The sequence below is a fragment of the Pan paniscus genome, chromosome 5 (assembly GCF_029289425.2).
Source record: "Pan paniscus chromosome 5, NHGRI_mPanPan1-v2.0_pri, whole genome shotgun sequence".
Lineage (NCBI taxonomy): Eukaryota > Metazoa > Chordata > Mammalia > Primates > Hominidae > Pan > Pan paniscus.
The window spans coordinates 21,984,445-22,005,055 of record NC_073254.2 but is presented as its reverse complement, the minus strand read 5'-3'; the positions used below and the strand labels follow the sequence as shown (position 1 = coordinate 22,005,055).

Genomic DNA, 20,611 nt, shown 5'->3' with positions numbered 1-20,611 from the left:
CTACCAGCAGACAGGAACTACAGTGGGTAAAGAAATGTACTTGATCACACCATAATGACAAATCCTGAATGTGGAGAACTCTAATAAATAAATAATTGGCATGAGAGAAGGGAAGGAGAGGGAATAACTGTTATAGACTAAGAGAGGCTAGAGACTTAGAGGACAAATCAGCCAGAGGCAGTGTATGAAACTCAACCAACCACTATAAAAAGACATTTGTGAGATAATAGAAAATTGAATTCAGCATATTAGATAATATTAAGAAATTTTATTGTTGATTTTAATAGATGTGATAGTGGTATCATTTTGTTTTTAAAGCCCTTATCTGTTAGTATTACATTTGTTTGTTTGTTTTTAGAGACGGATCCTTGCTCTGTCACCAGGCTGAAGTGCAGTGGCACGATCTTGGCTCACTGCAACCTCCGCCCCCAGGGTTCAAGCGATTCTCCTGCCTCAGCCTCCTAAGTAGCTGGGATTACAAGCACCCACCACCACACCCAGCTAATTTTTTGTATTTTTAGTAGAGACAGGGTTTTTCCGTGTTGGCCAGGCTAGTCACGAACTCTTGAGCTCAGGTGATCCACCTGCCTCTCAAAGTCTCTGGGAAGTACTGGGATTACAGGTGTGAGCCACCATGCCCAGCCTGTTAGTATTACATTTTGAAAAGTATTTATGAGTGAATTAATATGATGGCAAGGTTTGCTTTAAAGTACTCCAGGAGAACAAAAAGGTGGCATAGTAGGTGTAGGGGCAGGGTTGGAGAAAGATAAAACAGTAATGGAAAATGTTAATAATTGTTGAAGTTGTGGGATGGAAACATGGAGGTTCATTATGTTATTCTTTAGACTTGCATGAAAATTTTCAAGATAAAAAGGATTTTGTTTTTATTTTTTGGTAGTGCAGAATGTACTCCAGAAGATTCACACCTCATTCTCTAAGGAACTCTGGGCCAGCAAGGTGTGGCCGCTGGAGTGCAGGGTGATGCTCATGCTTCCCTTAGCACATCGTCGCGTGCTTCTCTCATGTCCTTCTGACCCCTTGCCGTTGGCTCCTCTTCACAGTTCTGACCCTGCCATCTGCTCCATTCACAGCCTGGCCTCCTCCATCCTGAGACAGGGTCCTTGACTTCAGCTTTGCCTTCCTGCTGGCTCAAGCATCCTGGGTGTTTAACTGTCAAGTGCAAAATGTCTCCTGGTCCAGGAAGACACTGATACAGTCAGGGATTTGATCACTGGGAACAAGGCAAAAGTCCACTTAATGGTATTGATGTTCAGAGTTCAAAGAGGCTCATAGTAAGTTCCTCCTAGATCCCATCTTCAGTAAAATAGATAACTTTTAATACAAATAAGATATCTCTAACCAGTATTATGGAGTAGTTAAAATTTAAAAATCAAAATCTGTCCTAAAACATACCACTTCAATATGGCAGTCATATATTACGTAAAACATTTACCTAATTTATTATTTTGGTAGCCTTTAAAATTAACAGCTTGTTAAATTGTAAAGAAGTCACAAGAATAAGAAAGGAACAGGCAAAGTAGAAAATTACTGCTTTAGGAAAAATTTTCCAAGTGAGCCAAAAGAAAACAATCAAAGCCCAGTATCTTGTGGTCCACCTGAATGATGAAAGGGACCCACCTGTATCTGGATTTGGCACGGTGTTACCTTGAGTATACTTTATAGTTTGCTGGCCTCTCTGCCACTGACCAGCCTCCTAGGAAAGAGACTAGGGTCATCACTAAAACTTGGGTCACACAGGTGGGAGGGCTGTCCAGCCAGATGGAATCTTACGTTCTTAGTTTACATAGATGTCAACCTTACCAGCTGTTTTCTTGTTCTCTCAAGCATCCTGGCATTTTACAGTAGTCCTTCTGATACTCTGACTCTATCCCTCACCTTCCTGGTTCTGATTTTCCTAATTTCCATTCTAAAGCAAGGGTGGGAAACAATATTTGCACTACAGATCCTTGCTAAAGGATATCACATCAATCTGTTTCCTGACCAGCTCTTAGCAAGAGCTTAAGAGCTCTTGTATCTCTGAAGGATTATCTTTGCAGTTCTTTTGTTCCTCTAGTAGTAATCCTCAGTTTAGAAAAAATACATTTTACATCTTGATGGAATACTTATATGCACACACACACACAGCTAAAACATCGGGTTTTAAAATTCTGTTCTGTTCTATTCCATTTCATTTTTTATGTTGGTTATAAATTCATTTTACCACTTAATAAAGAGTCATAACCTGAATTGTGTTCATGATGTGAAAGCTGCTGCTTGGAACATACTTTCTTGGCCCTTGCAGAATTGCTTTTACTGAGTTGTGCTTTGGTGTTAGACACTCAACAATCCTAGGAAACATCCTTCTCATTTGCTACAGAGACATGGTTGTTTCACTTGGATGAGAACTTCCTTAGAGATCTCGGGCCCACTAGGACAAGTTTCTCTTTTAGAAGCAGGTATATTTTCATCACATAAATAATGACAACCAGATTTGTCATTATTTATGTAACTGACCAGATTTCCATTTCGTTTTAGCTACGAAGAAGTTTATTAGCAAATACGACACTGGAGTGTAGGTCTTAGCTATCTTCATATCTGCATGTTGTTCCTCACCTGCTCTATATGTTCTGGCTTAATGTTTAGTTTCTGATTGATATTGTATTTGTTTGTTTGTTTTTTGAGACAGAGTCGTGCTCTGTCACCCAGGCTAGAGTGCACTGGCGTGATCTCGGCTCACTGCAACCTCCACCTCCCGGGTTCAAGTGATTCTCCTGCCTCAGCCTCCCAAGTAGCTGAGAATACAGGCATGCACTACCCCACCTGGCTAATTTTTTGGTATTTTTTAGTAGAGACTGGGTTTCACCATGTTAGACAGGCTAGTCTTGAACTCCTGACCTCAGGTGATTCGCCCGCCTTGGCCTCCCAAAGTATTGGGATTACAGCTGTGAGCCATCTCTCCCAGCCAGGTTTATATTGTATTGTATGTACACAACCTCAAAACCTTTGTGTAGAGAATTGGAAACTCAATCAGCCAATCTTCTTCCCATATCTCAATCTGCAAGGCTATTAATAATGATGCCTGATTTATCCACTGTTCATGGTGAATGTTGTTATGTCTACCTTGACATACTTTCCCTCTAAGTTGACACTACCAGAGTGTAAGACAACCCTATATGAGGAAAGTGTGTTAATGCAAGTAAAAGCCTCTTAGGAAACCTTGAATTACGACCTAGATAGAGCTAAATACCCTGGCTTCACCTTATGGCCAGGCCACCTGCACCTCAAATCATAGAGGGCCTCAGTAACCCTCATAACAGGTGTGTGGTAGCAGGATAATGGCACCCCCAAAGATTCCCACACCCTAGTCCCCAGAACACGGCAGAATGGACTTTGCAGATGTGATTAAATCAAGGGCCTTGAGATTCAGGGGTACATTATCCTGGATTGTCAGGGTGGGTCCAATAATCATGAGTTCTTAAAAGCAGAGGACCTTTCCCAGACATGTCAGAGGGAGATTTGACTACTAAAGAATATTCAAAGCTACAACACTTGCTGGCTCTGAAGATGAAGAGAGGGGACCTAAGCCAAAGATGTGGGCAGCCTTTAGAAGCTGGAAAGTCTCCCCTAAGGCCTCCAGAAAGGAGCGCAGCCCTGTTGACACTTTGACTTTAGCCCAGTGAGACCTGTGCCAGACTTCCCACCTACAGAACTATAAGATAATCACTTTGTGTTGTGTGAAGCCACTAAGTTTGTGGTAATTTGTTGCAGCAGCGACAAAAAGTGAATACAAGATGTGTGACCTCAGTTTTTTAGTGATTTGGATTTCAGTGCCTCATAATATATTGAAGCAAGTTAATATATTATTAACTTGGAACTGTGTCCACAAATTTGGGATACAGAGAGGACCAAACCCAGGATATCTTTGGAGGGCTCATGACTGAGCAGTGCCACCTGGACTGAGTGAACCTCATCTTGGCTTCTCTGCCTCTCACTGGCTGTAGTCCACACTGCCCGGGGAGCAGCTCTCCAAAAGGACTTCCTCCTCTGCTTTGTCAAATGTCTGTTGCTGTGAACATGACCCAACATGTGTGTTCAGCCTCTGCCTAACTCACCCCTGCCCTTAGAGCCTACATCTTCAAGGCAGTCAGTGAGGCCCATCACAACTTCTATGGGTCTGTGTCTGCGCTCTGTGCTGCAGTACACATGGGCAGGCCACTCAGGAAAGGAGGTGCTGAAGAGGTGGGAAAGATACTTAACATCATTAAGATACAAATTAGGCCAGGCAAGGTGGCTCACACCTGTAATCCCAGCACTTTGGGAGGCCGAGGTGGGTGGATCACCTGAGGTCAGGAGTTTGAGACCAGCCTGACCAACATGGTGAAATCCCATCTCTACTAAAAAATACAAAATTAGCCGGGCATGGTGTCACATGCCTGTAATCCCAGCTACTTGGGAGGCCAAGGCAGGAGAATCGCTTGAACCTGGGAGGTGGAGGTTGCAGTGAGCCAAGATTGTGCCATTGCACTCCAGCCTGGGCAACAAGAGCAAAACTCCGTTTCAAAAAAAAAAAAAAAAAGATGCAAATTAAAACCACAGAGAATACCACTCACCCGTTTTAGAATGTCTAAAATTAAAAAGACTGACTATACTAAGGCTTGGAGAGAATGTGGAGCAAATGCAACTCTCATTCGCTGCTGGTTGGGATGTAAAATTGTACAACCATTTTGGAAAACATTTTGGCGATGGCTTTAAAAGTTAAACACACACCTACCATTATTCTACTCCTAGTTTTTTTTGGTTATTGTTTACAGGGTATCACTTGCTGTGTCACCCAGGCTGAAGTGTAGTGGTGCAATCTTGGCTCACTGTGGCCTCCCACCTCAGCCTCCAGAATATCTGGGACTACAGGTGCACATCACCAGCCCTAGCTAATTAAAAAAAATTTTTTTTTGTAGAGCTGGAGTCTTGCTATGTTGCCTAAGCCAGCCTCAAACTCCTGAGCTCAAGCAATCCTCCCACCTCCGTCTCCCAAAGCACTGGGATTACAGGCATGAGACACTGTGCCTGGCCTACGCCTAGATATTTACCCAAGAGAAATGAAAGCATATGTTCATACAAATATGTATGATGTCTTTGTAGCTTTATTTATAATAAATAGCCCAAATCAGAAAGCAACCCAAATGTCTGTCTACAGGTGAATGGGTAAATACATTGCATATATTCATTCAATGAAAATACTCCTCAGTCATAAAAAAGGGATGAACTACTGAAACACATGCAACATAGAAGAACCTCAAAATAATTATACCAAGTGAAAAGAACTAGACAAAAAAAGAGTAAATACTGTTTGATTCGATAACATTCTAGAATATACAAAGTAATCTATGATGACAGAAAGTGGATCAGTGTTTGCCTGGGACTGGCAGAGAGTGTGGAGGTCAAGGAAGGCAGATGGGCAGGAGGGAGGGATTGCTGAGCGGCAAGAAGAAACTTTGGTTGTGGAGGTTGATGGGCAGACTCATTATCTTGATGATGGTGATGGTTTTGGAGGCATATCTATATCTATATCTATATCTATATCTATATATCAAAACTTACCTAACCGCAGTCTGGCCAACATGGTGAAACCCCGTCTCTACTAAAACTACGAAAACTAGCCAGGTGTGGTGGCATGCACCTGTAGTCCCTGCTACTAGGGAGGCTGAGGCAGGAGAATCACTTGAACCCTGGAGGCAGAGGTTGCAGTGAGCAGAGATTGCACCACTGCACTCCAGCCTGGGTGACAAAGCGATACTCCATCTCAAAAACAAAAACAAATATAAAAACAAACAACAACAACAAAAATTTATCAAACCATACACTTTAAATATGTGTTATTAATCGTGTGTCACTTATACCCTTAAAGCAGTTAAAATTTGTACGTTAGCAGAAACTCAAACTGTTGTATTTCTTTTCATGATAATCTAAAAACCCGGCTTCTGCAGAGCAATTCCTTTATCTTTAAAATAAATATTATTCTGTAAGGAAGCTTTTGCTATTCTTTATTTAATCTGAGGGTAGCAAATTTAAAAAAAATCAATCTGCAGACTTAAAAGGGTTGTTATTTTGATCTTGAAAGCTATTAAAGAATTCAAAGTGTGCCATGAAATCTATAATGAAAAAGAGAAATTGAGAAGGAATTCCACATTGCTTCAGTCAAGTGTCATGAAGCAGAGTGGAACCCCCCTCCAGGATGTAGTGAGGAGATGGGATGAAAAGAGCCTAACATTAATAGCTGAGAAATAGGGATTCTAGCACTTTCTACTTCAAAAGTCTTTTAAATTCTCTTCACTTTTGTTCCAACTGTTAAATTGAGGTAATAACAACTAGATTAAGTACCTTAAATAATATATGTTGTTAGAGAAGTGGGACCACTGATTTGATATTGTCCTCATTAATTTATTCATGTAAGAGAAAGAAAGTTGCTATTTCTGCTGCAAATTTGCTCTGTTATTGATTCCTCTAGGGTTCTTCACTACAGACATGTAAGTATATTTGAAACATTAGGCTGGGCGCGGTGGCTCACACCTGTAATCTCAGCACTTTGGGAGGCCGAGGGGGGCGGATCACCTGAGCTCAGGAGTTCAAGACCAGCCTGGCCAACATGGTGAAACCCTATCTCTACTAAAAATACAAAAATTAGCTGGGCGTGGTGGCGCACACCTGTAATCCCATCTACTCAGGAGGCTGAGGCAGGAGAATTGCTTGAACCTGGGAGGTAGAGGTTGCAGGGAGCTGAGATCGTGCCACTGTACTCCAACCTTGGCGATAGAGACTCCATCTCAAATAAATAAATAAATAATAAAACATTAGATGATTAAAAGTCATTGTTATTTCATGTTTATAGTTTTTCTTCTATAATTGCTTTGAAAATTAAGGTAACTGCTAGGGGAACTTGTGAATACCATTTCCTGATAATTAATTTTAGATGTCACATAATTTTTCATTTTTAATGGCTTTCTTGCAAATAAAAATTGGACCATAGGTCAGAAAATGAAATACATTAAGCTGAACCTTTTTAAAAACTTGCAGTCATTTATGCAAGGGAGAGTATTTCTCAAACCTGAAAATTATGCAAGGGAGAGTATTTCTCAAACCTGAAAAATCAGTGCTTTACTTCATATACAGTCAAATATGTCTACTCATTGGCTATATATGGAAAGACGATAAGGAAGATTTGGGGCTGATAAATATTTGTATGTACCAATAGGTGTTCAGTTATTTGCAATGCTGTTTTATAGTATAAAGAGGAAAGGTAAAACCCCATTATAATTTTTGTTTATCTGTTCTAAGTGCAGTCTAACCATTATCTGGTTCATAGCCTCTCATGCTTCACCTACGGTACAACTCGGTTTAGAAGAATATTGGAATAAAGTATTGCTCAGTTTTCTCATTTGTTCTTGGCATCCATATATAGCTTTCCTGGCAGGTTCCAGATTAGTATGTTTACTGATATTTCTCCATAGATCACAAAACTGGGACATCTCCTAGAGTCAAAAGAAAACCACTGCAACAGACTCATTGAAGAAAATGACAAGTATCAAAGACATTTAGGCAACTTAATAAAGAAGGTAGACATTTTTTTTTCTTTTGTATTTTGAGACAAGATCTCACTCTGTCACCCAGGCCGAAGTACAGTGCAGTGCTAACTACAGCCTCAACCCCCTGGGCTCAAGCAAGCCTCCTTGCCTCAGTCTCATGAGTAGCTGGGATTATAGGCATGTGCCACCATTCCTGGCTAATTTTTAAAAACTTTTGTAGAGACATGGTCTCACTATGTTGCATAGGCTGGTCTCAACTTCCTGGTCTCAAGCAATCCTTCTGCCTCGGCCTCCCAAAATCCTGGGATTGCAGACCTGAGACACTGTTCCCGGCCTGGTACAAACTGCCTTACAGAAATATTTGCGCCTTTTAAAAACTATGCCAAATATTAATAGAATTTTAGAGCTAAAAAGGGTCTGTGGGATGATGTAGCACATTTATATTGATCCCTTTTACTTCATAATGACATTATAAATCACCCCCATTATCCTTTTAGCTGAAAGCTATCAAAGATTGTTGTGTGTGTCTATCCATTCTGCTGTTGGCAATTTAAAATCTTAGTATTGCTACTTCACTTTCAGGATAATTCTAAATCTTGCCAACTTAGTGTTCCAGTTTACCTTATTAAAACTGTATTAACTTTAATCAAATGAACTATAATCCTTAGTTGATGCATACGGTACTTATTTGGAAGACAACTAGATTATAGTTGACTCATTACTGTTGTCCATTTTTTGGTACTTCACGTTTTCTGCATGATTAATGGGCATGTTATAATTCTTTTCTTTCATGTTCCTGATTTCAAAATGTAAGGAAGATGTTTTGCCTATTATGAAACTTTCATCAATAGTCAGATAATTAAACTTCAACTTGTAGTCATAAAAAAGAAAAAAATAAAAATTCTAGAATGAAAAATAATTGGTTTAGCTTATTTTTTTCAAGGTTACGTCATATGAAGAAATCATTGAATGTGCTGACCAAAGGCTTGCAATATCCCACTCCCAGATTGCACAGTAAGTTGAAAAAACGAATCCTTAATTTTGTGAATATTTACTAATACCTTATTCTCTGGATTCTAAATTCTTTTTTTCAGACTCCTAGAAAGAAGAAAAATGTGCAGTTTTATTAATTAAGTTCATTCTTTATTAATATAGGTAGACTGCTTAATGTCTGGACTACTTCAACAGTTAAGCAACCAGATTTTCATCTTCCTTTCTCAGAGCTCCCTTTGATTTAAAGGGGTGATGAAGGAATTACTAAGAAACATTCAGCAATTTTAGAGGACATTATCGTAGTATTTAAGTAAAATCTTGTAGTGCTTAGAAATTACTCACAAAAAGATATTGAATGCACACCAAATTAAACATATTCATACATATATCAAGAAGGAAATAAACTCATGAGAATGGGATTCAGCATGAAACACTGCAAAATTTGTGCTCCTAAACTCTGCATAGTTCTTATTTATTCATTATACTTGTTTCTAATATGCTGCTTCTTCCATCCTTCCCCCAATTTCATTTATGCTGTCCTGGCTATCACTGGAGCTTAACAAAAGGTCTAATTTTATAGAGACAGCGCCCCCAAAATATGAGCTTTCTATAAGCCTGCCTCACCCAAAATAATTAAAAGTGCATGCATTTGTATCTTAGAAAGTTTGCATTTGGTTTTCACAATTGTTTCTAAGCAGAACAAATGTCAAACAGTTTTTCCATTTTTTCAAACTAATGCAGGCAAGTTTTAAATTTGAAGAGGGGAGAGGATGTTGTATACTCAGGAAATGTAAAATTTGATTCCTCTTCAGCTTATAACCAAGGAAATTCAGCCAATGTTCAATGATCATAGGCCAATGAAATATCAAAATTAAAAAACTAATATTTAAAAATAATATCAAACTATCATTTTGCTGATATTGCTTTGCCTCAGTTATTTTTATTTTTATTTTATTTTATTTTTTGTTTTTTTCCGTAGGTTATTGGGGTACAGGTGATATTTGGTTAGATAAGTTCCTTAGTGGTGATTTGTGAGATTTTGGTGCACCCATCACCCAGTCAGTATACACTGCACCATATTTATAGTCTTTTATCCCTCGTCCCCCTTCCACACTTCCCCACAAGTCCCCAGAGTCCATTATATCATTCTTACGCCTTTGTGTCCTCATAGCTTAGCTCCCACATATCAGTGAGAACATACGATGTTTGGTTTTCCATTCCTGAGTTCCTTCACTTAGAATAATAGTCTCCAATCTCATCCAGGTCACTGCAAATGCCATTAATTCATTCCTTTTTATGGCTGAGTAGTATTCCATCCTGTGTGTGTGTGTGTGTGTGTGTGTGTACATATATATAATAACAGTTTCTTTATCCACTCTTTGATTGATGGGCATTTGGGTTGCTTCCATGATTTTGCAAATTTGAGTTGTGATGCTACAAACATGTGTGTTCAAGTATCTTTTTCATATAATGACTTATGTTCCTCTGGGTAGATACCCAGTATTGGGGTTGCTGGATCAAATGATAGTTCTACTTTTAGCTCTTTAAGGAATCTCCACACTGTTTTCCATAGTGGCTGTTTACATTCTAGTTTACATTCCCACCAGCAGTGTAGAAGTGTTCCCTGATCACTGCATCCATGCCAACATCTACTGTTTTTTGATTTTTTTATTATGGCCATTCTTGCAGGAGTAAGGTGGTATCGCATTGTAGTTTCGATTTGCATTTCTCTGATCATTAGTGATGTTGAGCATTTTGTCATATGTTTGTTGGCCACTTGTATATCTTCTTTTGAGAATTGTCTATTCATGTCCTTAGCCCACTTTTTGATGGGATTATTTTTTTTCTTACTGATTTGTTTGAGTTCCTTGTAGATCCTGGATATTTGTCCTTTGTCAGATGTATAGAGTGCAAAGATTTTCTCCCACTCTGTGGGTTGTCTGTTGACTCTGCTGACTATTCCTTTTGCCATGCAAAAGCTCTTTAGTTTAAGTCTCAACTATTTATCTATGTTTTTATTGCATTTACTTTTGGGTTCTTGGTCATGAAATCCTTGCCTAAGCCAATATCTAGAAGAGTTTTTTCCAATGTTATCTTCTAGAATTTTTATAGTTTCAGCACTTAGATTTAAGTCCTTAATCCATCTTGAGTTGACTTTGGTAAAAGGCGAGAGATGAAGATCCAGTTTTATTCTCCTAGATGCAGCTAACCAGTTATCCCAGCACGATTTGTTGAAAAGGGTGTCCTTTCCCCACTTTATGTTTTTGTTTGCTTTGTCAAAGATCAGTTGGCTATTAGTATTTGCATTTATTTCTGGGTTCTCTATTCTGTTCCATTGGTCTATGTGCCTATTTTTCTACCAGAACCATGCTGTTTTGGTGACTATAGCCTTATAGTATAGTTTGAAATCAGGTAGTGTGATGCCTACAGATTTATTCTTTTTGCTTAGTCTTGCTTTGGCTATGCAGGCTCTCTTTTGGTTCCATATGAATTTTAGAATTGTTTTTTCTAATTCTGTGAAGAATGATGGTAGTGTTTTGATGGGGATTGTATTGCATTTGTAGATTGCTTTTGGCAGTATGGTCATTTTCACAATATTGATTCTACCCATCCATGAGCATGGGATGTGTTTCTATTTGTTTGTGTCATCTATGGTTTCTTTCAGCAGTGTTTTGTAGTTTTCCCTGTAGAGGTCTTTGTACTCTTTGGTTAGGTTTTTTTTTTTTTTTTTTTTGCAGCTATTGTAAAAAGGCTTGAGTTCTTGATTTGATTCTCCACTTGGTCGCTGTTGGTGTATAGAAGAGCTACTGATTTGTGTACATTTATCTTGTATCAGGAAACATTGCTGAATTTGTTTATCAGTTCTAGGAGCTTTTGGGAGGAGTCATTAGGGTTTTCAAGATAAATGATCATGTCTTCAGCCAACAGTGACAGTTTGACTTCCTCTTTGCCAATTTGGATGCCCCTTATTTATTTCTCTTGTCTGACTGCTCTGGCTAGGACTTCCAGTACTATGTTGAAGAGGAGTGGTGAGAGTGGGCATCCTTGTCTTGTTCCAGTTCTCAGAGGGAATGCTTTCAACTTTTCCCCATTCAGTATTATGTTGGCTGTGGGTTTGTCATAGATGGCTTTTATTACATTGAGGTATGTCTCTTGTATGCCAGTTTTGCTGAGAATTGTAATCATAAAGGGATGCTAGATTTTGTCAAATGCTTTTTCTGAATCTATTGAGAAGATCATATGATTTTTGTTTTAAATCCTTTTTATGTAGTGTATCACATTTATTGACTTGCATATGTTAAACCACCCCTGAATCCCTGGTGTGAAACCCAGTTGATCATAGTGGATTATCTTTTTGATATGTTGTTGGACTCAGTTAGCTAGTATTTTGTTAAGGAGTTTAGCGTCTGTGTTCATCAGGGATATCAGTCTGTAGTTTTTTTTTTTTTTTCTATTCCAAAATGCTGTGATCTTATTTTATTTTATTTTTATTATACTTTAAGTTTTAGGGTAGTTTTCTTTTTTGATTTGTGTTCTTTCCTGGTTTTGGTATTAGGGTGATGCTGGCTTCATAGAATGAATTATGGAGGGTTTTCTCTTTCTCTACCTTGTGGAATAGTGTCAAAAGGATTGCTACCAATTCTTCTTTGAATGTCTGGTAGAATTCTGCTGTGAATCCATCTGGTCCTGGACTTTTTTTGTTGGTAATTGTTTAATTACCATTTCAGTCTTGCTACTTGTTATTGGTCTGTTCAGGGTATCTAATTCTTCCTGATTTAAGCTAGGAAGGTTGTATTTTTCCAGGAATTTATCCATCTCTTGTAGGTTTTCTAGTTTATGTGTGTAAAGATGTTCATAGCAGCATTGACTGATCTTCTGTATTTCAGTGGTGTCAGTTGTAATATCTATTTCATTTCTTAATGAGGTTATTTAGATTTTCTCTCCTTTTCTTGGTTAGTCTTCAATTATATTTATCAATGATCTATCAATTTATCTAATAAATAAATGATCTATCAATTTTATTTATCTTTTCAAAGAACCAGGTTTTTGTTTCATTTATCTTTGTATTGTATTTTTTGTTTCAATTTAATTTAGTTCTGCTCTGATATTGGTTATTTCCTTTCTTCTGCTGGGTTTGAGTTTGGTTTGTTCTTGTTTCTCTACTTCCTTGAGGTGTAACCTTAGACTGTCAGTTGGTGCTCGTTCCGTCTTTTTGATGTAGTTGTTTAGGGCTATAAACTTTCCTCTTATTGCCGCCTTTGCTATATTCCAGAGGTTTTGATAGGTTCTGTCATTATTGTAGTTGAGTTCAAAGGATTTTTAAATTTCCTTCTTGATTTCATTTTTGACCCAATGCTCATTCAGGAGCAGGTTATTTAATTTCCATGTATTTGCTTGGTTTTGAAGGTTCCTTTTGGAGTTGATTTCCAGTTTTATTCCACTGTGGTCTGAGAGAGTGCTTGATATAATTTCAGTTTTCTTAAATTTATTGAGGCTCGTTTTATGGCCTATGATATGGTCTATTTTGGAGAAAATTCCATGTGTTGTTGAATAGAATGTGTATTCTGCAGTTCTTGGATGAAATGTTCTGTATATATCTGTTAAGTCCATTTGTTCCAAGGTATAGTTTAACTCCATTGTTTCTTTGTTGACTTTCTGTCCTGATGACCTGTCTAGTGCTGTCAGTGGAGTATTGAAGCCAGCCCCCCAGTATTATTGTGTTACCATCTATCTCATTTCTTAGGTCTATTAGTAATTGTTTTATAAATTTGGGAACTCCAGTGTTAGGTGCATATATGTTTAGGATTGTGATATTTTCCTGTTGGACGAGGCTTTTTACCATATAATGTCCCTCTTTGTCTCTTTTAACTGCTGTTGCTTTAAAGTTTGTTTTGTCTGATATAAGAATAGCTACCCCTGCTCGCTTTTGGTGTCCATTTGCATGAAATGCCTTTTTCCACCCCTGAAATGCCTTTTTCCACCCCTTTAAGTTTATGTGAGTCCTTATGTGTTAGGTAAGTCTCCTGAAGGCAGCAGATAGTTCGTTGGTGAGTTCTTTTTTTCTTTCTTTCTTTCTTTTTTTTTTTTTTTGAGACAAGTGTTTCACTCTTGTCACCCAGGCTGGAGTGCAACAGTGAGATCTTGGCCCACTGCAACCTTGGCCCCTGGGCTCAAGCGATTCTCCTGCCTCAGCCTCCTGAGTAGCTGGGATTACAGGTGTGCACCACCACACCTGGCTAATTTTGTATTTTTAGTAAAGTTGGGGTTTCACCATGTTGGCCAGGCTGGTCTCAAACTCCTGACCTTAGGTGGTCCACCCGCCTTGGCCTCCAAAAGTGCTGGGATTACAGGCGTGAGCCACTGCACCTGGCCAGTGAGTTCTTATCCATTCTGCAGTTCTGTATCTTTTAAGTGGGGCATTTAGGCCATTTATATTCAATGTTAGTATTAAGATGTGAGGTACCATTGCTTTCATCATGCTATTTGTTGCCTGTGTACCTTGGTTTTTTTGTTTTTGTTTTTTAAATTGTATTTTTGTTTTATAGGTCCTGTGTGATTTATGCTTTAGAGAAGTTCTGTTTTGATGTGTTTCCAGGATTTGTTTCAAGATTTAGAGCTCCTTTTAGCAGTTCTTGTAGTGGTGGCTTGGTAGTGGGGAATTCTCTCAGCATTTGTTTGTCTGAAAAAGACTGTATCTTTCCTTCGTATATAATGCTTAGTTTGGCTACATACAAAATTCCTAGCTGATAATTGTTTTGGTTGAGGAGGCTGAAGATAGGGCCCCAATCCCTTCTAGCTTATAGGGTTTCTGCTGAGAAATCTGCTATTAATCTGATAGGTTTCCTTTATAGGTTACCTGGTGCTTCTGTCTCACAGCTCTTAAGATTCTTTCTCTCATCTTAACTTTAGATAACCTGATGACAATGTACCTAGGCGATGATCTTTTTGCGATGAATTTCCCAGGTGTTTTTTGTGCTTCTTGTATTTGGATGTTGAGGTCTCTTGCAAGGCCAGGGAAGTTTTCCTCGATTATTCCCCAAATATGTTTTCCATACTTTTAGATTTCTCTTCTTCCTCAGGAACACCGATTATTCTCAGGTTTGGTCGTTTAACATATCCCAGACTTCTTGGAGGCTTTGTTCATATTTTCTTTTTCTTTTTTCTTTGTCTTTGTTGGATTGGGTTAATTCAAAGACCTTGTCTTCTAGCTCTGAATTTCTTTCTTCTACTTGTTCAATTCTATTGCTGAGACTTTCCAGAGCATTTTGCATTTCTATAAGTGTGTCCAATGTTTCCTGAAGTTTTTATTTTTTTCTTTATGCTATTTCCTTGAATATTTCTCCCTTCACTTCTTTTATCATTTTTTGGATTTCCTTGAATTGGACTTCACCTTTCTCTGGTGCCTCCCTGATTAGCTTAATAACTAACCTCCTGAATTCTTCTTCAGGTAAATCAGGGATTTCCTCTTGGTTTGGATCCATAGCTGGTGAGCTAGTGTGATTTTGGGGGATGTTAAAGAGCCTTGTTTTGTCATATTACCAGAGTTGGTTTTCTGGTTCCTTTTCATTTGGGTAGGCTTTGTCAGAGGGAAGGTCCAAGGCTGTTGTTTAGATTCTTTTGTCCCATGGGGTGTTCCCTTGATGGGGTGCTCTTCCTCTTTTCCTGGGGATGTGGCTTCCTATGGGCCGAGCTGCAGTGATTGTTACCTTTCTTTGGGGTCTAGCCACCCAGCAAGTCTACCTGGCACCAGGCTGGTACTGGGAGTTGTCTGCACAGAGTCCTGTGATGTGAACTGTCTATGGATATCAGCTGTGGATATCAGCACCTGTTCCCGTGGACGTGGCAGGGGGGTGAAATGGACTCTGTGAGGGTTCTTAACTTGGGTGGTTTAATGTTTTATTTTTGTACTGGTTGGCCTCCTGCGGGGAGGTGGCACTTTCCAGAGAGCATCAGCTGTGTAGTATGGAGAGAAAAGGAACCGGTGGTGAGCAGGGCCCTAGAACTCCCAAGCATATATGCCCTTTGTCTTCAGCTACCAAGGGTGGATAGGGAAGGCCCATCAGGTAGGGGCAGGGCTTGGTGTGTCTGAGCTCAGACTGTCCTTGGGCAGGTCTTGCTGCAGCTGCTGTGGGGGATGGGGTTGAGATTCCTAGGTCACTGGAGTTGTGTACCTAGGAGGATTATGGCTGCCTCTGCTGAGTCATGCAGGTTGTTCGGGAAGTGGGGGAAAGCCTGCAGTCACAGGCCTCACCCAACTCCCACACAATCCAAAGGGCCTGTCTCACTCTCACCATGCCCCCTTTTACAGTCTGTTTCCAGGCAGTGGGTGAGCAGGGCTTGAGAACTTGCCCCAGGCTACCTGGCTCCCAGCTGTGAAAGAACAGGGCTTTGGTTATTTTCCCTCCTGTGGAGTCTGCAAACCAGATAGATTTCCCACCCTCCCCCATGTTCTGGCCAGGAGGCTTCTTGCTCAATTCAAATTGTTACAAAGTTCCCCCACCACCCCCCCCAACCCCCCCCACCCCCGCTTTGGATCCCTGTGGGGCCAGGCAGGAAGGGCCTGCTTGGGGACCCAGCGAGCTCCCAGGGCCTTTCCCGCTGCTTCCTCTACCCCTGTATTTCGCTTGGCTCTCTAAATTGACTCAGCTCCAGGTAAGGTCGGAAACTTCTCGCAAACTAGACCTTCATTTTCTTCAGTTGGGGTGTGTGTTTGGGAGCAGAGGGTCTCCCTTTCCCACTTCTGCAGTTTGGGCCCTCACAGTATTTGGGGTGTCTCCCAGCTCCTGCAGGAGCAGTCCGCTTCCTTCAGAGGGTCTGTGGGTCCTCTCAGGATTCCTGATTTGTTCTTGCAGTCATTCTGGAGCTAAAATTCATGACGCGAGCCTCCACACACTGCTCTGTCCATCCTAGTCAGAACTGCAATCTAGTCCTGCCTCCCGTCCACCATGATGATTGCCCCAGTTATTTTTAAATTAAAAAACGTAAATATTCTGCAGGGCTTGGGTGAAAAAAAAATTTTTCCTAATGTATATTTCAGTTGAGTGGTTGATCCAATTTGTGTTGAAGAAGAGACCATAGGTCAGAATCTGAATTTAGGCTTTATCATAAGCATTGTCAACTGTGGCTGCTTATTAGAATCTTCTTTCTTTCTTCTTTTTTTTGAGATAGAGTCTTGCTCTGTTGCCCAGGCTGGAGTGCAGTGGCACAATCTCGGCTGGAGTCAGTAGCACAGTGTCTGCCTCCCAGGCTCAAGCAATTCTTCTGCCTCAGCCTCCTGAGCAGCTGGGACCACAGGTGTGCGCTACCACACCTGGCTATTTTTTTTTCTTTTTTCAGTAGAGACAGGGTTTTGCCGTGTTGGCCAGGCTGGTCTCTAACTCTTGGCCTCAAGTGATCCATTCACCTCAGCCTCCCAAAGTGCTGGGATTACAGGTGTGAACCACGGTGCCCGGCTAACTTTTTTGTTTTTTTGAGACAGGGTCTGGCTCTGTCGCCCAGGCCGGAGTGCAGTGGCGCAGTCTTGGCTCACTGCAATCTCCATCTCCTGAGCTCAAATGATCCTCCCACCTCAGCCTCCCAAGTAGCTGGGACTACAGGTATGCACCACCATGCGTGACTTTTATTTATTTTAGAAACAGGGTCTCGCTGTGTTGCCCAGGCTGGTCTTGAACTCCTGGACTCAATCAGTCCTACCACCTTGGCATCCCAAAGTGCTGGGATTACAGGCATGAGTCACTGCACCCGCCCTGATTTACTTTTAAAAAAATCAAATCTAGTCTGTTATATCCATGAAGAACAGTATTTTTAATTATAGTGAATTAGCTTTACTCTCATTAAAAGGTATACACTGCTTCAAAAATTATCAGGCTGTTTTGCCTACGGAGTAGTCATTCTTTTATTCCTTTATTTCTTGATAAACTTGCTCACTTTATAGGTTCACCTAAAATTTTAAAAAAAATATCAAATACACACATCATCAGAACAATATTCTTTTAAATTGGTGCTAGTCTATTGATTCTGCTAAAATTTAATAGAGTTTGAGGTATTGTTCTTCAAATGCATTCATAGGCTATACTGTAATTTTTCTTTTTTTGAGATGGACTCTCGTTCTGTCACCCAGGCTGGAGTGCAGTGGTACAGTATCGGCTCACTGCAAGCTTCTCCTCCCGGGTTCACACCATTCTCCTGCCTCAGCCTCCCAAGTAGCTGGGACTACAAGGGCCTGCCACGACGCCTGGCTAATTGTTTTTTGTATTTTTAGTAGAGACGGGGTTTGTTAGCCAGGATGGTCTCAATTTCCTGACCTCATGATCCGCCCGCCTCGGCCTCCCAAAGTGCTGGGATTACAAGCATGAGCCACTGCGCCGGGCCTGTAATTTTTCCGTTCACAGGCCTTAGACGTTAGAAACAGCTGGTTACTATGAAAACTATTAGTGACACTTTTTCTAATAAGGCTAAAAGAAAACTACTTGGTGATAGCCCACTCTGTATATGCAGCCAGAGTGATCTTGCTGAAATATAAATGTGAGTATGCCATTTTGTGTCTGGATTTGGTGGGCTACTTGGTCTCACTTCAAGAATGAAGCCACAGACTCCTGCAGTGAGGGTTACAGCTCTTAAGATGGCACATCTGGCGTTTGTTCCTTCTGATGTTGCGATGTGTTCAGAGTTTCTTTCATCCTGCTGGGTTATAGTGGTCTCGCTGGCTCAAGAAATAAAACTGCAAACCTTTAGCAGTCAGTGCTGCAACTCTTAAGGTAGCGTGTCTGGAGTTGTTTCTTTTTCCTTGTAGGCTAATAGCTTATACTGATTTCAAGAGTGAAAGTACAAACCTTCAGAAGGAGTGTTATAGCTCCATAAAAGCAATATGGACCTAAAAAGCAAACAGCAACAAGAGTTAAGATTTACTACCACGTAAAAGAACAAAGCTTTCAACACCAGCCGTTTGCCGCTCCTGGCTTGGGCAGCCTGGTTTTATTCTCTTATCTGGCCCCACCCACATCCTGCTGATTGGTAGAGCCGAGTGGCCTGTTTTGACAGGGCGCTGATTGGTGCGTTTACAATCCCTGAGCTAGGCGCAAAGGTTCTGCACGTCCCCACCAGATTAGCTAGATACAGAGTGTTGATTGGTGCATTCACAAACCCTGAGCTACACACAGGGTGCTGATTGGTGTGTTTACAAACCTTGAGCTAGATACAGAGTGCCAATTGGTGTGTTTACAATCCCTGAGCTAGACATAAAAGTTCTCTAAGGCCCCACCAGAGTAGCTAGATACAGAGTGTCGACTGGTGTATTCACAAACCCTGAGCTAGACACAGGGTGCTGATTGGTGTGTTTACAAACCTTGAGCTAGATACAGAGTGCTGATTGGTGTATTTACAATCCCTGAGCTAGACATAAAGATTCTCCACCTTCCCACCAGACTCAGAAGCTCAGCTGGCTTCACCCAGTGGATCCAGCACCGGGTCTGCAGGTGGAGCTGCCTTCCAGTCTCGGGCCGTAGGCCCGCACTCCTCAGCCCTTGGGTGGTGGATAGGACTGGGCGCTGTAGAGCAGGGGGCGGCGCTCATCCGGGAGGCTGGGCCGCACAGGAGCTCATGGAGGGGTTGGGAAGCTCAGGCATGGCGGGCTGCAGGTCCCGAATCCTGCCCCGCGGGAAGGCAGCTAAGGCACGGTGAGAAATCGAGCGCAGCGCCGGTAGGCTGGCACTGCTGGGGGACCCAGTACACCCTCTGCAGCCGCTGGCCCGGGTGCTAAGCCCCTCATTGCCCGGGCTGGCAGGGCTGGCCGGCTGCTCCGAGTGCGGGCCCGCCAAGCCCACGCCTACCCGGAACTCCAGCTGGCCCGCAAGCGCCACGCCCAGCCCCGGTTCCCGCTGGCGCCTTTCTCTCTACACCTCCCTGCAAGCTGAGGGAGCCGGCTCTGGCCTTGGCCAGCCCAGAAAGGGGCTCTCACAGTGCAGCGGTGGGCTGAAGGGCTCCTCAAGTGCCGCCAAAGTGGGAGCCCAGGCAGAGGAGGCGCTGAGAGCGAGCGAGGGCTGTGAGGACTGCCAGCACGCTGTCACCTCTCACCACTTTCTAACACTTAAGTCCAGATCTGTCTGTTTCAGATGTAGAAGTTCCTGCTCCAAACAACATTACGTGCTGTCTGAGTTTTTGATGAATCTATCCCATTCCTTCCTTTGTAGGAAGGAACACCTGCCTACAAAATGAGACTTGTTCTATCTTTGTCCCCATCACAATCATTACATCATCCTGGTGAGAGGTGGATCCTCATAAAAATGTTCCAGTTCATTTCCTGTCCTGGCTTCCCATTTTCTCAAGCCCTGCTACCTTGTTATTCAAGGTGACCTTCTATTCCATTCCTACCCATATGATCCCTGATCATAATCTGTAGTTTTTGAAGTCACTCATCAAAATCTGCATTAACTTATTTACTATTCACCATCCACAGAATGCCAACAGAGTCCTGGAAGAATACTTCCATGCCACATCTCCTACAGACAACACTGAATTCATAAATGACAACTCACTGCCCTGTCACAGCAACTGTGATTTCCACCCACATGAAGCCCCTGTAAATGTTTTTCCATGCAAAACCATATCAAAAATAACAGAAAATTTCAGTGTAAATCCACAACCTTTCTTTCTAAGTTTCATGATAGTTTGAGTACAGAATGATCAAAAAGTTTGATTGGATTGAACATTCTTTTAAAAATCCATGTGATTTTATACCTTGATCACAGAGAATAAGGTGAACATTTGTTTACCCCTAAAACTTGTAAACCCCACAGAAAGCTGCATTTCAGTATACAGTAAAAACAACATTAGTACTGCCCTTATTTATAGTCACAATCCCATTGTATTTCTTTGACTTCTTTTTCTTTTCTTTTCTTTCTTTTCTTTTTTTTTTTTTTTTGTGGGACAGAGTCTCGCACTGTCGCCTGGGCTGGAGTGCAGTGGTGCCATCTCAGCCCACTGCAACCTCCACCTCCCGGGTTCAAGCGATTCTCCTGCCTCAGCCTCCCAAGTAGCTG

General features: G+C 41.2%; 1 protein-coding gene across 2 annotated transcripts in view; it reads left to right on the top strand.

Moving 5' to 3' along the window:
* Positions 1 to 20,611, top strand: part of CAGE1 (cancer antigen 1) — a 63,155-nt gene that overhangs the window by 26,155 nt on the left and 16,389 nt on the right. The window contains exons 10-11 of one of the 2 annotated variants that reach the window (XM_008972533.3): positions 7,506 to 7,610; positions 8,524 to 8,594. In XM_008972533.3, the coding sequence (XP_008970781.1) occupies positions 7,506 to 7,610; positions 8,524 to 8,594 (176 nt within the window). The remainder of the gene's footprint in view (positions 1 to 7,505; positions 7,611 to 8,523; positions 8,595 to 20,611) is intronic. The other variant, XM_055113161.2, reaches the window with a different exon arrangement.